Source organism: Hylobates moloch, unplaced genomic scaffold, assembly GCF_009828535.3.
Source record: "Hylobates moloch isolate HMO894 unplaced genomic scaffold, HMol_V3 SCAFFOLD_11, whole genome shotgun sequence".
In the NCBI taxonomy this organism is placed as follows: Eukaryota; Metazoa; Chordata; class Mammalia; order Primates; family Hylobatidae; genus Hylobates; species Hylobates moloch.
This window is the reverse complement of record NW_026652286.1, coordinates 3,661,016-3,680,761: the sequence shown is the minus strand read 5'-3', so window position 1 is coordinate 3,680,761 and position 19,746 is coordinate 3,661,016. Positions and strand designations below refer to the sequence as shown.

Sequence of the window (19,746 nt, the reverse complement as noted above, 5' to 3'; positions counted from 1 at the left end):
ACCTCCTAAGCATCATTTCCTCCTGGACTCCTTTCTTGCTGTCACTGGTCCATTCTCTCACCTTCTTTCCAACCTTCAAATACACCAAGCTCCTCCTTCCTCAGGCCTTTGCACCTGCTGTGCCCCCTGCCTGGAATGCTTTTCCCACAGGTCGTTGCTTGGCTGACTTCTTCATTCGTGTCTTGGCTCAAATGTCACCGGCTCAGGCTGGCCTTTGCCGACCCATTCCGACCCTCTCCCAGCCAGGCAGTTCTCTGCAGTTAGCCCGCTTTGGTATCGCCATGATGCCCAACACGACCAGAAAACCTGTATTGTGTACTTTTTGTCTCCACTCCCCACCCCCAAATGTCAGACCTTGTTAGTCACTCTTCTGCATCCCCAGCAACGGGCACAGTGCCTGGCATGAAGTGGGCACCCAGTAAACATTTGTTGGCCGAATGAACATGCATCACACCTGTAGCAATACATGTGCCCTGTGCATCAGCGGAAAGAGTGTGGCATTGGAGGTTTGCATATTTTCAAATTCCAGCTCAGGCCCTTGCCTGTGCGCCTTTCGGAGCCTCAGTTTTCTCATCTGTGAAATGGCCATGCTAGTGCCTGCCAGGCAGGGTGATGTCAGAGTTGGAGACGGTGTGTGGAAAGCCCGTGAGGCACAGTGAGTGGGCAAGAAAGGCTGGTGTTTGTTATTATATGGACAAGAAGGAAGGCGGGTTAAAAATCAGCTTGGAATCTTAACGTCCGTGGCCCCCGGAGAACCAGCCAGCCTCTTGTCTGTCAATTCCGCAGGTATTCACTGTGCACAGCACCTCACTGCGAGAGGCGCTGTTAGAGCTGGGGGTTCCCTGGGAATAAAGCAAAGCTTCTGCCCTCATGCATCTCAGGTCCTTGGTGGAGGGGGAGAGCGGACAATGAGCAAGAAGAATCAGTGAAATGTAGTCTATTCAATCCTGAGAAGCGTTACAAAGAAACAATAAAGCCGGGAAGGGGGTTAGGCTGGATAAGGGTGCGGATTGCAGTTTTACTGGGAGAGGGACACAAGTAGGGATGGGGGTGAGCCCCTTCCCTGTTGGTCAGTGAGAAGCCAGCAGGGGAATGCAGCTGACCCCAACACCCTGGCTCCAGAGGGGATCCGGAAGAAGACCTGGGCGGTTAGGCCAGGTGTTTATACCTGCTGGGCCCACTGATTTTGTACTTAGTGAGTGTGCTTCTTCCTCCCCCTAGAAACCTCTTCCAGCTCGCTCAGGATGGGGGCCTACGTCTTCATCGGCGTGGGGGCAGTCACCATGCTCGTGGGCTTCCTGGGTTGCATCGGTGCCGTCAACGAGGTCCGCTGCCTGCTGGGGCTGGTGAGTACGGATCCCTCCGCAGCTGCCTGCCCATTTCCTCTCATCCAGCCGAGCGCAGCCTGAGCGCGGCGCTGGTGGTAACACCGGGTGGAGAGCGTCACTCGAGGCACGCGGGCTGGGTGCACCTGGTCGGGGACCCGCAGCTGACTTTGTGCCTGCTCTGTGTCCCCAGTACTTTGCTTTCCTGCTCCTGATCCTCATTGCCCAGGTTACGGCCGGGACCCTCTTCTACTTCAACATGGGCAAGGTAAGCCCCTCTCTCCCTCCCTCCTCACTGGGCTGGACCAGCTATGGGGGGGATTGACTTTGAGTGTGGGGGATGGACAAGGAACCCCCCCAGTTGTCACAGACAGACCCAGTAGGTGTCAGGGACGGCCTCCTGGACACTATTCCTTGTGATCAAATGGGGGAGTGTTAGAGGAGAAGGCGGCAGGTGTGGGCAGTCCCCGCTGGGCCTGGATCTCAGCCTGACCCCTCTGCTTTCTAGCTGTGTGGCCTTGGGCAAGCTGCTTGCCTCTATGTGCCTGTTCCACCATCTGTAAAATGGAAACAATAAGAAAACTGAACTCTCGAAGTAGTTGCAAAGATTATTCGAGATTATCTGAGTGAAACACATAGCACGTGGCACCATAAGCACTCAATAAATGTCATTCTTGTTATTATTAAGATACTTTAGCAACTATTAAATCCATGCCACTCACCCAAAAATGAGGTTTAGAAGGAGACCGTTAATAAAAACATCAGTCTTGTGTCCGAGGGGAGATGTTCAGCTTTCAGAAACAGAAAATCAGACTTATGGTGGCTTAAACGTGAAGGACATCTGTGGTTGACTTGACCGGAAGTCTGGTTTGGAAGCTCAGAGGCCCTGGTTCTGGCTGTTGAGCATCCTCGCTGGGACGGCTTTCCTGCATTATGACACTTACCTCATGGTTCCAAGATGGCTGCCACAGCACCAGGCACGATGTCCGTGCCGCTGTGGCCAGAAGATGGGGAAGTGGGCAGTGCCAGACATGGCCATCCCTTTTTATTGGAAAAGCAAGCCCTTTTATCAGAAAAGGCGCGGTGGCTCATGACTGTAATCCCAATACTTAGGAAGGCAGAAGTGGGAGGATTGCTTTGAGACCAGCCTGGCCAACACGGTGAGACCCCATTTCTACAAACAAATTTTTTAAAATGCTAGCCATGGTGGTGTGCACCTGTGGGCCCAGTAAACATCTGTTGGCCGAATGAACATGCATCATACCTGTAGCAATACATGTGCCCTGTGCATCAGTGGGCAGGAGGGCCTCAGGAGGCTGAGGCAGGAGGATCCCTGAGGCCAGGAGGTTGAGGCTACAGTGAGCCATGAAACAGAGCTTGGGGCAACAGAACGAGACCCTGTCTCAAAAAAAAAAAAAAAAAGCCTCCAACAGACTTCCCCAGACTGGGTCACAAAGCCACCCGTGGTTGCAAAGGAGGCTGAGAATGTGAGTATCCAACTTTCAGACTCTAAAGACAGAGGCACAAGAGAGAAAGGAGCCAAGAATGGCTGTTGGGTGAGCCAGTTAATTGTGAGTCACAGTTATCACGTAAGAAGCACCTACTGTGTGCACGTGGGATCTTCTAGAAGCTTCCCATACAGCGTCTTGTCCTCACAATGGCTCTGCAGGGTTTTATGTTGACAGATGGAGATGCAGGTGCTCTGAGATGAAGAGCAATAACAACATTGATAACAGTGACTCTAACGCCCACCGTCCCTCCAGTTGAGTCCATGCACAGCATATACCAAGTACAGTGTTGACCACGTTACACTCCCCCTCTCGCTGATCCTCACTAGGCCCTCTCAAGGTCGTGGGAGAATCTCTGTCCCGCAGATGAAGGAGTAAGGGCAGCCTAGGCTCCCTGACTCTGAGTCCTGAGTTCACCTGTCCCCAGAACCTGCTGCACATGGCCTGTGGCCTAGCAGACCGTTGGGGTCCCTGCTTCCAGTGCCACCAGTTGTTGTCCACCAGTGAGGGTGGCAGAGCTGGCAGCCAGATGGGCTCCTGCCCCTCACCACTTGAAGGTCAAGTTTCCTGAGATCCCTCTTGGAAGGAAACTGAGAAAACACTATACCAACATCAACAACTAACACTTAATAGAACTTAGAACTTAATAGAACTTCACAAGACAAGATACTCTTGGTAGCTAAGGGCTAACTTGGGCACTGAGCTTCCTGGCAGTCAAGGCAAAAGTGGAAAATAGTGGATTTTGTAGATGAAAAGCAGCTTGTTTGGCTATGAGACAGGAAGACGGCAGTTAAGGGAGGGAAGTTCCTTTCCCAGAAAAATGGTTATGGGGTCAGGCCTTCATTTCTGCCCTATGGCACTGAGCTTCTTTAGGACCTAGTTAGTGATATAATCAGGGTGGATTAGAACCAGGCCCCAGTGAGCTGGTTTCTATGACTCAGAAGCTGGTCGCCTCTGCAGGGATCTTGGGCAGTCCACCCTATGTGATTCACCATCTCACAGTAATAAATATGGTACCCACTGGGTTGGCACCAACCACATGCCAGGAGCTGAGCTAGAAAAGTGAGCTGAAATGCACGTTTCAAATTTACAAACATTTTCCATTTGAAGAAACTGAGGCCCAGGAAAGCAAAGTGACTTTCAGCCACTGGCACACACAGCTTGGATGCATCAGAGTGGGGATTTCCATCCTGATGCCTCGGAGTCCGAGGCCCATGCCTCCCTATCCACCATGCTGTCCTCCCGCGGGCTGGTTAACTCTGCTTGGCTGATAATGAGGAGCTTAGCCTCAGGGGTGTCCTATCAGCCCCAGAACAGGACTTGTTTGGAGATTTGGGTTTCCTGACCCCAGCCAAGCTCTGTGCATTGCAGCCCCCCGCCCCCGTCTTCCCCTTCAGAGTCCACACCCCCTGGTCCCAGCCTGCCTCACCTTAGTCCACCACCATCTTTTCTGGAAGGCAGGGGGAAATTTTCTGGCTTTGCTGAAGAAGTTCTGGTGCCACTGTATCGCCTGAGTTGGAGTGAACAATTTATTTTTTTCTTTCGCAACGCATCGTAAATCTCAGCGGAAGACTAGGCATACTCTTGATGGTGTTTCTTCTGGCAGACAAGGCTCAGCGTGGGGGTGGGACTTGTTTGAACCTAAGGAAGAAAGGCCTTTTGAAGGGAGATAGGGCCCCCGTGCAGGTGGGTGGGAGCGACCCTGCTGTGGTCTCCAGGGCTGCCCTCTGTCCTTCCTGCCCCCGTCACCCGCAGCCACTGTTCTCAGGGCAGCAATGGGGAAGTTGTGGACCTTGGCATGGCCTGTCACCTCTGGAGCCTTGGGTTCTGCTTCTATAAATTGAGAATAAATCTGCCTCTCCCTGCCCTACCACCCAGGTTGAAGTGAACACAGACTGTGACACTTCTATGAAAATGCAGACTGGTGTCCAAGGGTCTTGACTGTGGAACCACTGCTCTGACATTCTGGGCATGCTACTCAGCTGCCCTGTGCCTCAGTTTCCTCATTTGTCAAACTAGTAACAATATAGGCCCACTGTCCCTTCTCTGCAATTCTGAAATCCAAAAAAAACACTTTAAAAACCAAAAGTAGCATTTGCAACTCATTTGGTGGCAAAATGGAACCTGAACGGAAGCAAGGCTGTGTATGGCCTTTGCCTGCCCCATTTGGGCGTCCCTGGGGAAATAGAAATGAGACTCGTTGCAGGCCGCTGCCTCAGCCCCCACTAGCGGGTGTGATCTGTCCTTCCAGGCCCTTTCTAAAATCTGATCCTGTCTCGAGCCGGAGCCCCCAGGGGCTGCCTCGCAGCACTTCAGAGATGAAGAGCACTCACATACGGGAAGGGCATCGTGCGGCGCTCAGCCGGAGGCTGATGTTGCTGGCATCACTGCCAGAGTTTATTATTATTGCCGCCATTATTCACTTCTTGAGGGCCTGGTAAGGGCTCAATAGGTGGCAGCTGTTCCTCCTGCCCTCGTTGTCAGTGGAGCAAGGGCTGTAGGAACGGGGATTTGGGCGTGGTGCTAAGATCCTCATCTGCTTGTTTATCCAGCCTGTGGTGAGCAGAGCCCAGCTCTGGGATTCAGGGGCCCTGTGTTTTAGTGTGGGCTCTGCCATTGATTGCTGTGTGGCTTTGGATAAGTTACCCAGACTCTCTGATCCACAGGTGAGCTCTTGGGCCATGCCCAGTGCAGGCAGTCAGGGATTCTGACTTGTTCTCTCTAGACAGTGGGGGTGGGAGGAGTGAGAAGGAAGCGAATGCAGTTTGCCCTTTCCTGTGGTGTGCGGGCGCTGAGCTGGGTGCACTTGGCAGGCCATACCTGTGCCAGGGAGGCCCCTGAGGCTCTGAGAGCTGTCAGGCTCAAGCAGAAGACATTGGAGGGGAAGGGGCTCACTTGGCCTGGCTGGGAGCCAGAGGTGGGGGCTGTGACAGTGGCAGTGGCTGGCCAGACAGCTCCCCAGAGAAGTTGGTCAGGGGAACTGTGACTTCCTTCTCGTCCTCCTTGCTGTCACCCTGAAAGCCCCAAATTGTTGGTGCGTACATACCCTCATGTGTGAGACAGGTGGCGAGACGGGTTCCTAGGGGACAGTGTGGTTCTCTGTCTGCTTGCTGAATTAGAACTTCCTGATTCTCTGGCTTGGGGTTCTCTTGCGATGGGGCAGAGGGAGGAAGAGCAGCTGGAGCCTGGGACAGGGAGAGGTGCCCTTTCTCTTCCCTGTTGAGAAGGGAATGGAGGAATCCAGGCTACCCCTCTGGAAAGGGATTATGGAAAGACACTTGGGCTAGAATCTCTGAAGCACACGCTGGTCACTGGCTCTGAATTCTGGGGTAGCTAGTTCTGTGGATTGCAGCTGGACTTGCAGGAAAGATGCAGGAAGCGCCCTCATTTCCTATCAGGGTACTGGGATGCAGCCTCTGAGCTGGTGTATCTGTATTCTAGCAAAGCATTTGCCAACATCTCATGTGGGAAACCTGGAGAGGACAGGAAGGTGTGGGTCCAATTCACGCATTTGTACCTCATTATAAGGGGCGATTTCACACCTTAAAGAGCATGGCAGGAGGTCTGCACAGCACCGCAAGGGGCGGGCACAGGAGCCTGAAAAGTTACCCTGGAGATGTAGTCTGGTCTCAAGTATCTGGATGACATGTGTCCTTCGAGAGAGGGATTTGATTTGTTCCTGTGGTCCTAGCTGGGACTTGGGTAGCTGGGAAAGGAGGAGGATGTGAACTAATACAAGTGGGTAGAAGTCATTTGAGCAGAACTTAAATTGTATCAAGAGCCTCTCAACTCCGCAACATGCTATTGTGTGAGGTAGTGAGTTCCCCATCGCAGGGAGCATTTAAGCAGAGCCTAAAAAAGCATGACCCTTACATTTGGATGATTTGCTGGACTCAAAGTTCTCTCCTAATTCTGACTCTGTGAAAATTCACACTAAAAGAGAAGTCAAAGCTCAGCATTTGGGTGGGACGTGAGTAGAGCCACGCAGAGGACAGCAGGGTCATGGGGAGGCGGTGGGCAGCTTGCCGAGGCTAAGATCCCAGGTCCCTGGAGCTGCACAGATCAAGGTCTGGTCATGTCTCTGCTGCTTTCTATGTATGTGATCTTGGGAAGTTGCTCCAACTCTGAGCCTCATTTTTCTCTTCTGAGAAATGGGGAGGAGGGAGACAGGGAAGACAGGGCTGGCTGCCTTGGCATTCAACCTATGCAGTCGCACAGGATAATCTGTTGTTGCTGTATTGAAATTCTTTTTTTTTTTTTTCTTTTCTTTTTGAGACAGAGTCTTGCTCTGTTGCCCAGGCTGGAGTGCAGTGGGATGATCTCGGCCCACTGCAACCTCCACTTTCTGGGCTCAGGTGATCCTCCTGCCTCAGCCTCCCGAAAGCTGGGACTACAGGCACACACCACCATGCCCAGCTAATTTTTGTGTTTTTAGTAGAGATGGGGGTTTCACCATGTTGGCCAGGCTGGACTCGAACTCCTGACCCCAAGTGATCTGCCCATCTCGGCCTCCCAAAGTGTTGGGATTACAGGTGTGAGCCACCACGCCTGGCTGAAATTCTTAATAATTTTTAAACAAGGGGCCCTGCATTTTTGCTTTGCACTAGGTGTAAATTATGCAGCTGGCCCTGGGCAGGACTCTTTATGGCATGTGACAGTGACTCAACTGAAAGTGGCCAGAGCCAGCAGAAGGCTGAGCTGGATCCAGGTTCCTAAAGGCTGCTGCTGTCCCTCCTCACCCTTCAGCCCTGCCCTCCTCTGTTGGCTCCCTTCTCGGGCAGGCTGTCCCCAGTGGAGCCTGAGGGTAGCCTAGGTCCTCATCCTACCACACTGATGGAAAGAGGGCCGGGTATGTGAGTGTGGGTCTCAAGCCCATCTCTGAACCGCTCGCCATGCCTGCGATGTGGATGGCATTGAGTGGCAGCCCAGGTCTTTTGCCTGCTTCTGGCATTGAGGGAGTGGGGCCTTCTCAGCTCCATGGAGAAATAGAAGGGTGGTTACATCCAAGGAGTGGGTTTCTGCAGGGCAGGCAGAAACAATGGAGCGGTCCCTTGGGGGACGGAGGGAGATCATGAATGTCTGCTCCTGCTACCTCCCTGTCCTTTTTGTCTCAGTAGCCAGGGTGACCTCCCTGCACTCCCAGCACAGGCCCCCTGAGCATCAGCTCCAAGCTGAACCAGCCCCTGTGGCCATGGTCCCCATGGCCCGGGTGTGTCCCTCAACCACATTCTGGACTGCAAGATGTTGTGGTGTTTCCATGGAAACCACCTGTCTAGGTGGAAACCACCCAGCTTCCATCACCTTCTCATTTCAGGGGGCCTGGGAGAGAAACAGGGAAGTCCAGGCTGCTGTGACAACCATGCTGGGGTTTAAACAGAGCCTCAGTGCAACATGTCGTGAGGAAGCTGGGTGGGTGGGGAAGGATGTGGGAGAGGCAGCTTTCCGCACAGATGCTTCTAGAGAACCCCTCCTTTCCACACTGTGGGGATCACCCACCCACTGGGGTTGAGAGGTGGACCTGAGATGTCATATCGCCTGGCAGACAGCCCCAGCTATGTGACTCAGGCAAACCACTTAGCTTTTCTGGGCCCTGGTTAAAACTGGGTATGGCCGTGTGGTTTAAATGCCAATAAAGCTTAATAGGTAAAAACGTGGGTTCTGAAATCAGCCAAGCCTGTGTGCAAACCTCACTTCTTCCACATGTTGGCTGTGTGACTTTGGGCAAGTTAATTAACCTCTCTGGGTTTGTTTTCTGTATCTCTATAATGAGGGAATGGGGTGAATACCTAGGCCATAGGTCTGCTGTGAAGATTCAGTTGAGATAATACATTTAAAGTGCTTACCACAGCACCAGGTACATAACAAACATTTGATAAAAGTTAGCCACTACTAGTGTTGTGATTAATTACTGACAGGAAAGCTTTGTAAATTGCAGGACTCTGTATAAGGGCTTTTTTTTTTTTTTTTTTTTTTAAATATCATGCTGAGAGCTTTACTGAGAGAAGGGCAGGGAGCATCATCAGAGGCTGGTTTCCCAGCATTAATTTTTTTTTTTTTTTTTTTTTTTTTGAGACAGAGTCTCGCTCTGTTGCTCAGGCTGGAGTGCAGTGGCGTGATCTCGGCTCACTGCAACCTCCGCCTCTCGGGTTCAAGCGATTCTTCTGTCTCAGTCTCCTGAGTAGCTGGGACTACAGGCGTACTGCCATCACACCCAGCTAATTTTTTGTACTTTTTTTTAGTGGAGATGGGGTTTCACAATGTTAGTCAGGATGGTCTCGATCTCCTGAGCTCGTGATCTGCCCACCTTGGCCTCCCAAAGTGCTGGAATTACATACGTGAGCCACCATGGCCAGCCCCAGCATTAATTTAACCAAGGGAGCTGGGTGGGGAGCCAGGGCTGCAGGTGCATCTGCAGGATATGTGTTCTCTGAGCACAGCGTTCATTCAAGGACTGCCCGTGGGGAGCTGCCGGAAGCCCCGCCAACAGGGTTCCCTGGGAGTCAGGCTCTGAAACCCCACCTGGAAGTACCTGTCCCATTTCTCCCAATTCTTCCCTCTCAGGAACCAAGGTGGGAAGGTGTGTGGCCTTCTCCTTGGCATCCCTGCTTCTAGGGTCCCTCGCCCCCACTGCCATGACCAGTCCAACCATGCATTTGCCCTGGAAGGCCTCGGGGCAAGGTCCATGTGAGAGGCTAGGTGGAGCCAGGCAGGGGCTGGCTCTCCGAGGCTCCCCTCCACCCAGGCCTGCTTATCGCCGAGGGAGGCCCTGCCCTCAGCAGGCCCTGGGTTTGCCTCCCTTTGCACAGCTGACTTATTTAGAAACCCCTCTTATGCCTGCTTTGTAAATCAGTGTTTTCTCTGTGGGGTTAGCTGCGAGCAGGTGCTGCTCTCCACCACAAGCAGGGACCCTTAATTCCTGAGCAGGGTGAGGACCAGCATAGGCAAGATGTAGATTTGGGCCAGGCGAGGTGGCTCAGGCCTGTAATCCCAGCACATTGGGAGGCTGAGGCTGGATCACTTGAGGTCAGGAGTTCGAGACCAGCGGGGCAACATGGCGAGACCCCGTCCCTACTAAAAATACAAAAATTAGCCGGGCATGGTGACTCGTGCCTGTAGCCCCAGCTACCTGGGAGGCTGAAGTGGGAGGATTGCTTAACCCCAGGAGGCAGAAGTTGCAGTGAGCTGAGATCCTGCCACTGCCCTCCAGCCTGGGTGACAGGGAGACCCTGTCTCAAAAAACAAAACAAAACGAAACAAAAAGTGAGGTGTTTTTGGAGCTCTGGGGCAAGCAGCGAGGTCCCAGAAAGGCAACTGACCTCATGCTCTGGCTGGCTGGCACTGCGGGCTTAGGACTTGGGAAGGGATGAGGGAGGATCTTTTCTGTTTTGTTTTGTTGTTTGTTTTCTTTTTTTGTTTGTTTTTTGAGATGGACTGTTACTGTGTCACCCAGGCTGGAGTGCAGTGGTGCGATCTCGACTCACTGCAACCTCCACCCCCGGGGTTCAAGCAATTCTCCTGCCTCAGCCTCCTGAGTAGCTGGGATTACAGGCACCCACCACCATGACTGCATAGAGGGAGGATCTTTTGACCGTATAGTTGATCCCGAAGTTCCAGGTCCCCCAGTCTTGGGGCCCCCTCCAGGCATCTACCCTGCTGTCTTGGGGGCCCTGTTTGGAGAGGCTGCACTCTGGTCCTTGGAAGAGGGAAGCTGAGCTGGGCTTTCCTCCCTGTCCCTCCTTCTCCCTGAAGTTGCCCTGTGGGAGGTGTAAGGATTCACCAAGAAGTTGCATGGGTCTGGCTCTGGTGCCTGGCAGACTGTGGTGGTTAGGTGTGCATTCAGCATTCAGCGTTCATGTACCCCGCACACCTATTCTGTGCCAGGCTTGGTGCTAGCCACGGGGGACCCTGTAGTGAGCGTGCCAGATGTGGTCCCTGCCCCCACGGAGCTGATGTGCTAGTGGAGAGAGATGATAAGCCCTGAAAACCAACAAGCATGTAACGTCAGTGCTCTAAAGAAAAATACAGCGTGCTTTCCCTTGTGGGATAAGGGAGGCCGGGGAGGGGTGGTTGATTGGTTGGGGGAGAGGGGATGGGGAAGGGCTGATATTTTGTAGAGTGGTCTGGTAAGGCCTTTCTGAGGAGGTGACATTGGAGCAGAGCCCTGAAGGAAGCAGAGGGTGAGCCATGTTAATGTCTAGGGGAAGAGCATTCCAGGCGGTGGGAACAGCACGTGCAAAGGCCCCAAGGCAGGAGCGTGCCTGGCACGAAGACAGCACGGAAATCTACTCAGTTGAAGCAGAGGGAGGAAGAACAGAGGACAGAAGGTCTGGGGAGGCAGACAAGTGGTGTAGGACCTCCTAGGCCGTTACGGGGACAATGACGGTGGGAACTGCCCTGGTGGTGGGAGGCCCCTACAGGGTTTTCAGCAGTGACATGAGAATATTGATGTTTACAGGGCCAGGCTGCTGCCAAGCGCAGAAGAGATAGTGGGGCAGGAGTGGTTGGCACTGCCTGCATCGGGCACCCTGGGAGCGCCAGGAAAGTGGTTGGAGCCATGAGCATGTCCCAGGGTTGCTGAAGGGAACAGGGGGAGGCAGTTTAGGGGTGGCCACAGGTGGGCACGGGTTTCAGGAAATATGACCCTGACCTTTGTCCTCCCCGCTGCAGCTGAAGCAGGAGATGGGCGGCATCGTGATCGAGCTCATTCGAGACTACAACAGCAGTCGTGAGGACAGCCTGCAGGATGCCTGGGACTACGTGCAGGCTCAGGTGAGGTGGGGCGGGGCTGCAGGAGGCCCTCTGGCCTGGGTGTCCCTGCATTTGGGGTTCTGTGCACCCGCATGTCTGGGACTGGCATCTGCAGTGCTCGTGTGTGCCTGACAGTTTGTAGGAGAGTGTGCTTCTATGGGGGCAGGGCACCCCAGTTAGCACCACAGCTCCCTGCTCAGGGGGCCCAGAGACTCAGAGGCAGCTTCGCAGCTCTGTGCTCTCATTTGTGGCCAGAGAGCATGGGGGCAGTTGTCAGCCCTCTTATCTCAAGCCACATTGGGGAGCGTTGGGAGCTCCACCCTGGGTTTTAGGAAACTGGGTGCCAAGGCTGAGATGCTGAGAAGTCCCAGTGGAGGCTGCCTCCGGGAAGGGCACTAGCTGGGGAGGTGTCGAGGGAGCCTTCTAGGGCGAAAAGAGTATTCTAGCCAAATCTTGATACGGGTTTCGCCAGTATGTGCACATATGTAAAAATGCACCAAGCTGAATGTGTGCCCATTAGTTCATGTGTATTATACCTCCATTAAAGTGAGAGAGATGGTTGGATGGATGGATGGACGGATGGACGGATGGACTGGCCGACTGACCAACAGATAGACTGACCAGGTTCCCAGCCTGTCTCAATAGTGATTCAATGACCACCTGGCTCTCCTTTCTTGTGGTCCCGGATGCTGTGTGTGCCCTTGGCTGGGACCTGCCATCTCTGATCTGCAATCCTGTGAGGGCGCAGGACACAGTGGTCACGTAGGGCCTGTTGACAACTCAGGGGAGAGATGTGGGGTATAAGGGGCATGGGCAGCAGGAGAAAGCCTGACTCTGGGGCACCAGGAGAGTTTGCAGAGAGGACACTCCATCTAGGCGACATGGGCGTGGCCATTTTCTGAGTGGAGGAAGGGCAGAGTGATGTTTTCTGGCCCTGGGAGAGGACATCAGGTGTGGGAGTCATGGCAACTGGAAGGCTTGGTGCACACAGGGAAATGTTTTGGTCGCATATGTAGTTTGACCCACAATTGCTGAGACTTTGCTAATTTTAGCAAAGTCTGGATGTCACCAGTGACATAAACCAGTGCCACCTGACAAGGGACCTGGGAGGAGAAGTGGGTCCCTTGGGAGGTGGTGAGCGTCCTACCCTGGAAAGTCATTGGCTGGTTCTAGATGATTCTGATACTGTCAGATGCTGCTTAGGCTGGTGGTAAGTCAGACTCCCAAGGCCTGGAGTGCTAACACTGCCACAGCTGCTAGGCCTTTGCTGTGCCTGCCTCCTCATCTATACAATGGGGCTACTGACCCATGCCGTGTGAGATACATTGTTAAAGCCTGCAGCACTTAGGCAGCATTTATTATGTGGTACGTTGGTGGTGATGTTTTGGTCACCATGCACATCCGTGGAGACACAGGTGGAGGTGGCGTGTGCTGCTGGGGACCAGGTACAGCCAGAGTCAGGCCAAGGGGTTGCTTGGAAGGAGGCTCTGCCATAGACGGGCCAAGGAGACCTGCCTCATTTTGCTCTGGTGCAGGACGGCCTGTGGGTGCCCCCAGCCTTGCAGACCCGTGCACCTCTCAGAGGTGCCAGCCTTTTCTGGGAGAGAGGAGGCAGCCCAGCTGCCGGAACAAGCGCCTGTGAACCTGGATTATTAGAAACCGCCTAGAGCTGAGCGTTTCTGAGTGTGCCTGGCACGCCCCCTGCTGGCCACTGGCGACTGGTCGGGCGACACCCCTCGGAGATAGGAAGTAAGCGCTCCAGGAACTGACCCCTGCTGTGACCGTGGCTATCCCATTGAATCCCCCCAGGAACCCCCAGCATTGCTGGGATTCGCACACGGAGCCCGGAAAGGCTTTCTTTTCTCTAGAACTACAGTATTTTCTCCTTTAAAATGGCAGAATTGACCAGCTAGCCGAGGTGGCTCACGCCTGTAATCCCAGCACTTTGGGAGGCCGAGGCGGGCGGATCACTTGAGGTCAGGAGTTCAAGACCAGCCTGGCCAACATGGTGAAACCCCATCTCTACTAAAAATACAAACATTAGCCGGGCGTGATGGCAAGTGCCTGTAATCCCAGCTACTCAGGAGGCTGAAGCAGGAGAATCGTTTGAACCCTGGAGGTGGAGGTTGCAGTGAGCCAAGAGCACGCTGCTGCACTCCAGCCTGGGTGGCTGAGCAAGACTCTGTCTCAGAAAAAAAAAAAAAAAAAAAAAAAAGGCAGAATTGACCCCATCTCCTTTTTCACTCTTTCTCCTTTTCACCAGGAAGCTCAGAGGCAAATCTCAACTCCTGCACTAAAGTCGAACAGCCTTTCATAAGCTTATTGTGCTCCCCACACCTATGCTGGGTACTTTGTCTGCCTCATCCCATTTAGTCCTTGTGATAGCCCTGCGAGTTGGGGATTTTAATTATCCCCATTTACAGATGAGGAAACTGAGGCTAGTTCCTTGATGGAGGTTGCTCAGCTGGTAGGTGGCAGGGCTGGGATTGTAACCCAGTAGCCTGACTTTAAACCCTGCACTGTGAACTGTCTGCCATCCATTCTCCTTGTGCCCTTTACACCTGCGCTCCTTCAACTTGAACTTCCTTCCTACTCTGCTTTGTATTTTTGCTGGTCCTGGTTTTGATTATTCTGCTGTACTTGTAGTTTATGATGGTTCGGCTGGGACCAGGGGCCTGGAAGTGGCATATCTGAGTCTCTGTCCTGGGGAGGCCCTGCCTCTGCCAGGAGGGCAGCCTGCCTGAGGTGAGCCGTGAGCACAAGCAGTCTGTCCCCTGCCTTGCCCAGGTGAAGTGCTGCGGCTGGGTCAGCTTCTACAACTGGACGGACAACGCTGAGCTCATGAATCGCCCTGAGGTCACCTACCCCTGTTCCTGCGAAGACAAGGGGGAAGAGGACAACAGCCTTTCCATGAGGAAGGGCTTCTGCGAGACCCCCAGTAACAGGACCCAGAGTGGCAACCACCCTGAGGACTGGCCTGTGTACCGGGAGGTGTGTAGGGGGCTGCAGATCGGGGGCTGGGCTCCGAGGGTGTTGGGGGCCGTCTGGGCTGCTGCTCAGCTCTTCCTTCCTCCATTTAGTTCATTCCCTTGATTCACCTGTCATTTGTACCTTCATCTACTTCTTTGTTAATGTATTCATTCAAGGAACAGGCAGAGCCCTCTTTAGGGGCTTCCAGGCTGGGACTGGGGGGCTCTTGGTGGTTCTGCATGGCGGGGCGGGATGGTGTAGAGCGGGGTGATGTGACCACGTTCTCCCCTTGCAGGGCTGCATGGAGAAGGTGCAGGCGTGGCTGCAGGAGAACCTGGGCATCATCCTCGGCGTGGGCGTGGGTGTGGCCGTCATTGAGGTCTGAGCCCCCTCCCCCATCCCTTCTCCATTCCAGGTCCTTCTGGGTTGTCTCTGTTCTGCTGATCTCCTTGGGGAGGTGGTGGCCGAGGGGGCCAGCACCCCATCAGCTTCCAGAGGCCTTCTGGCCTGAGCACTGTCTGGCTGTGTGACCTCAGACAAGGCACTGCCCTGCTCTGGGCCTCCCTCTGCTGCCTGCATCACAGGGTGGTTGCGAGGCTCAAGTTGAGGACCCACTTAATCCCCATCTAAACCTGGATGGCGCGGCTGGGGCGTCTGAGGCCGGGACACGCAGCCTCCCTCTGACTCTCCGCCTCTCCCCACAGCTCCTGGGGATGCTCCTGTCCATCTGCTTGTGCCGGCACGTCCATTCCGAAGACTACAGCAAGGTCCCCAAGTACTGAGGCAGCTGCTATCCCCATCTCCCTTCCTGGCCCCTGACCTCAGGGCTCCCAGGGGTCTCCCTGGCTCCCTCCTCCAGGCCTGCCTCCCACTTCACTGCGAAGACCCTCTTGCCCACCCTGACTGAAAGTAGGGGGCTTTCTGGGGCCTAGCGATCTCTCCTGGCCTATCCGCTGCCAGCCTTGAGCCCTGGCTGTTCTGTGGCTCCTCTGCTCACCGCCCATCAGGGTTCTCTTAGCAACTCAGAGAAAAATGCTCCCCGCAGCGTCCCTGGAGCAGGTGGGCTGGACTTCTGCCCGCCCTCAAGGGTGTGTATACTGTATAGGGGCAACTGTATTAAAAATTGGGGAGGAGGGGGCCGGGCGCGGTGGCTCACACCTGTAATCCCAGCGCTTTGGGAGGCTGAGGCGGGTGGATCACGAGGTCAGGAGATCGAGACCATCCTGACTAACACGGTGAAACCCCCATCTCTACTAAAAATACAAAAAAATTTAGCCAGGCACGGTGGCGGGCACCTGTAGTCCCAGCTACTTGGGAGGCTGAGGCAGGAGAATGGTGTGAACCCGGGAGCGGAGGTTGCAGTGAGCTGAGATCGCGCCACTGCACTCCAGCCTGGGGGACAGAGCGAGACTCCATCTCAAAAGAATAAAAAATTAAAAATTAAATTGGGGAGGGGAGGGGAGGGCGTTAGATAAGACACTCTGGGCTGTCAGGAGACTGCCTACTGGGTGGGTCAACTTATTTCCCACTATGACATTTATATCTTTGTTTTTTCACCATTATATTGAAGGCAGTGGGAGAGGGTGGGTTTTTTACCTGACATTAAGGGGTGGCACCCCTTCCCCAGGCCTGAGGCAGGTCCATCTAGACAGCTCAGATTAGCCTGGGCCATGCGCTAGGGACAGGGCCTAGGGGACATGGGCTGGAGGGGGTCTGCCTGGGTAAGGGGATCTGGCTTGGCCCTGAGCTGCTTAGGGACAGGTGAGTCCTTGGGGGCATGGCACAGAGCTGGTCCTGTATTCTCCAGGGTCCGGAGCTGGCCAGGGGTGGGGAGGAGGAGGATGGCTTCTCCTGGGAGAAGGTGGGCTGGCTTTTCTTGGCAAGCTGTCCTCTGGCCCCTGGGGAGTGGGGTGGGTGAGGCTGTGCCTTGTAGGGGGGAGAGGGGAGGGGGCTCTGTGTGCACCATTCTGTAAAACACACTCAAGATTCTAAGACTATTAAAGAGGATTTATAACAGTCTAGTCTGGAATGGTAGGGATGCTGCTTCCTGGGGCAGGGGAGGACCCAGGGCAGAGGGTGTGAGCAGAGTGGCTGGGTCTGCTGGAGACTGCTGGACCCCTCACTGCTCTGCCCTCCCTGCAGGCATCTGCCTCTGCAGCCTGAACCTTAGGACCGTGATGGGCCAGGCTCTGATGGGCCTGCCTACATGCCAGGGTGCCTGGAGTTTGATTTGGTGCTAAGAGAGGTATAGATTGTACCTCTCGATTCCTGCTTCTGGAACTAGGGTATGGGTGCCCCCAGAAGCTGCACAAAAGTGGGCTGGTGATGGACAGGGAAGCCACAGGATAAACTTGGCATCGCTTTCTAGAGCATCCGTTTCTGCAAAGAATTGTGGAAGGAAACATTTTCATACTAAAGAAATGTGATGGAGTAAGATGTGCAGAATTCAGGGGACTTTTTAGGATGAAATGTGAGACTTTGGGAGGCTGAGGCAGGTGGATCACTTGAGGTCAGGAGTTCCAGTCCAACCTGGCCAACATGGTGAAACCCCATCTCTCCAAAAAATACAGAAATTAGCCAAGTGCGGTAGTGCACGCCTGTAATGCCAGCTACTCAGGAGGCTGAGGAAGGAGAATTGCTTGAACCCGGGGGATGGAGGTTGCGGTGAGCCAAGATTCTGCCACTGCACTTCAGCGTGGGCAACAGAGTGAGAATCTGTCAAAAAAGGAAGAGAAAGAAACGACAGAAAAAGAAGCTCGCTCTTACTTGTGCACGGCTCTGACGACTGAGCCCCAGCATGCCCCTTGCCCAGCGTCATGAAGTCCAGAGGGCACTCGCCCCACCTTCTCCTCTCATTTCTGGAGCCAATGGGCAGGGGAAGCTCTTGCCTCCCTGCAGTGGAGCCCGAGCCGGGCGGCGGCTAGAGTGGTGTTTCAGCAGGGACCACCAGGCGGCGCTGCAGCCTCAGCCTAGGAGCCCGGCAGAGCCCAAAGGTTCCGTGGTTACTCCCGGTCTCGCCAACCCCGGGCCTGCCGGCGTCCCACTCCAGGGGAAGCGCTTGTGAAAATGCAGATTCCAAGGCTCAAGGATTCTGGCGCTGCAGATCTAGGATGGGGACAAGGAATCTGCCTATTTGCACCCCTTTGCGTTGATTCTGGAAGATTCTCAGACCTGGGGTAATGTCTGTCCCAAGCCACGTGCTGACCTCCCAGCGAATGTGGCAGCTGAGGAGGTGTCAGCAGTGGGGTCGGCTGTGGGTCCCTCTGTGGCCTTGGTCGCCTCCCTCTGGGATGGGCGGAGGAGAGGAAAATGTCGATGGTTCCACCTGGCCCCCCACAGCTTCCACCCTCTGGAAGGATAGCAGAGAGCTGTTGGGTGTCTTTTCATAAATGCTTTCTCACTGGGAGCAAGGGGACCTGAGTTTGAGTCCAGCTCCATCTCCATCTTCCTGTGCGACACGGGGCCTGGCAGGCTGAGGGTGGGCTCAAAGCTGTTTGCAAAATAGAGGACTGCGAAAATGTCAGAAGTTAGCGAAGGGGTGGGCTGCTTCCTCGGACACGTCCATCCTGCCCAGAGCTCACAGCTGGAAGGGGCCAGAGCCAGGATTTGAACCCCACGTATCTGACTTTAAAGACCATCCTCCTGGTTCCACTGGCTCCTGCCCTTCCAGATTTCCCAGAACAGCCCAGGACATGTGGTGGTGTGAGGCTGTGACCCTCGCTTTTGTGAAATCTGGTCACTGTAGCTCTGAGCCTGCTGGGTTCCTCATTTCAACCTCCTGGGGAGCACCCAGTTTCAGCACCCCACTTACTCCCAGCCTGTGAGGTTTTGGGAGGGAGGGAACATAGACCCATGTCTAACACTCAGAATCGTCCCTGTAGCCACTCATCTGTCCCATGCCCATCTGGGGCTTCCACGCCTTCCAGCTGCCCTCCCTGGGCCCTCTGTGGGCTGCCATCTCTCCTGCCAAGGGCCCTGCCAAGTCCAAAGGACTGGCACATGGGTACCATATGGAGGAGGGTACAAGGGTGCTCCTTGGCAGTGCCCACCCACAGCTCCCTGGGGCAGACAGGAAGAATGGCTGGAGCAAAGGGTTGCTCTTTGGGCTCCCATGGGAGGTTAGAGACAGTGCCTAGGATGAGTTCAGGGAGCTGGACTTTGGGGGGCACTGATTGGCATGGCCACTGACCAATGGGTATGGAAGTCAGGCCTGAGCTGGAATAGGATCCTTACATGTGGATCGGCGGGAGGTGCGGGAGCTCTGAGAGGTTGGGCTGGGGGGGAATTTTCAACTGGTGTGGAAATATTTCACCATTTTATTCATAATAACTGGTATGGCTGGCTGGGTGAGCACTGCTGAATGGCAGCCTGATACATGTGCACATACATGCATGCACTCTCTCACACACACACACTCGAGGCCCTGAAGGCCCCTGAGGGCTCAGTCCATTCCCAGCTGGGAGGAACCCTAGCTCTTCTCCCTTGAGACTAAGCCATGGGTGGCCCGTAGTGAACAGGGAAAGCCAAGTGTCTTCCTGCCTGGCCTTCCCAGGCCTACACTGCAGAGCCCCCTGTGCCGCTGATCACCATCCTGTCTCCTAGCAGAGCTGCCTCCAGCCTCTGCCCCAGGTCTTCCAGGCAAGCAGGTCCCCCGGGCTGAGAGCAGCCGGGTGTAGGGGCACACTGGTGACGCTGGAGCATCTAGCCACCAGGCATCTCCTGGACCAGCGCTCTCATCGCCTTTCTCCCCTGCAGAAGGACAGAGACCCAAGTTGCCATGCTGCCTCGGGGCAAATGTCTGGCTGTTCTCTGGGGTCTTTAGAGGCTATAGGCTAAGGTTTATTCATTTATTCATTCATCCCATGAATACTTAATGGCACAGACTATTTGTGAAGCACAGTTCTAGGATCTTAGGCACACAGCAGTGAAAACACGCAAACCCCCTGCCCACATGGCACCTGCATTCTGATGAGTGTAGACACTCTTGCACACAACTTATGCACGAGGACACACGTGCACACACAGCACCCCCTGCCACACATACACAGGTACGTACCAGCACACACTGCCGACTGCTGACAGCACAGTCTGAGCCGAGTGTTGCTGTGGGACCTGTGGGGCCCATCCAAGGCCCCATCCTGTGGAAGGAAGTAGAATGAACAGCGTGTCGAACAAACAGGAAAGTGGGGGAAGTG

General features: G+C 54.5%; 1 protein-coding gene across 3 annotated transcripts in view; it reads left to right on the top strand.

The window, feature by feature from the left end:
- Positions 1-16,708, top strand: part of CD82 (CD82 molecule) — a 54,125-nt gene extending 37,417 nt beyond the window's left edge. For 2 of the 3 annotated variants that reach the window (XM_032166194.2, XM_032166195.2), the window contains exons 5-10: positions 1,222-1,346; positions 1,519-1,593; positions 11,501-11,602; positions 14,369-14,572; positions 14,847-14,930; positions 15,256-16,708. In XM_032166194.2, the coding sequence (XP_032022085.1) occupies positions 1,222-1,346; positions 1,519-1,593; positions 11,501-11,602; positions 14,369-14,572; positions 14,847-14,930; positions 15,256-15,333 (668 nt within the window). In that variant the 3' untranslated portion in view covers positions 15,334-16,708. The remainder of the gene's footprint in view (positions 1-1,221; positions 1,347-1,518; positions 1,594-11,500; positions 11,603-14,368; positions 14,573-14,846; positions 14,931-15,255) is intronic. The other variant, XM_032166193.2, reaches the window with a different exon arrangement.
- The last annotated feature ends 3,038 nt before the right edge of the window (positions 16,709-19,746 follow it).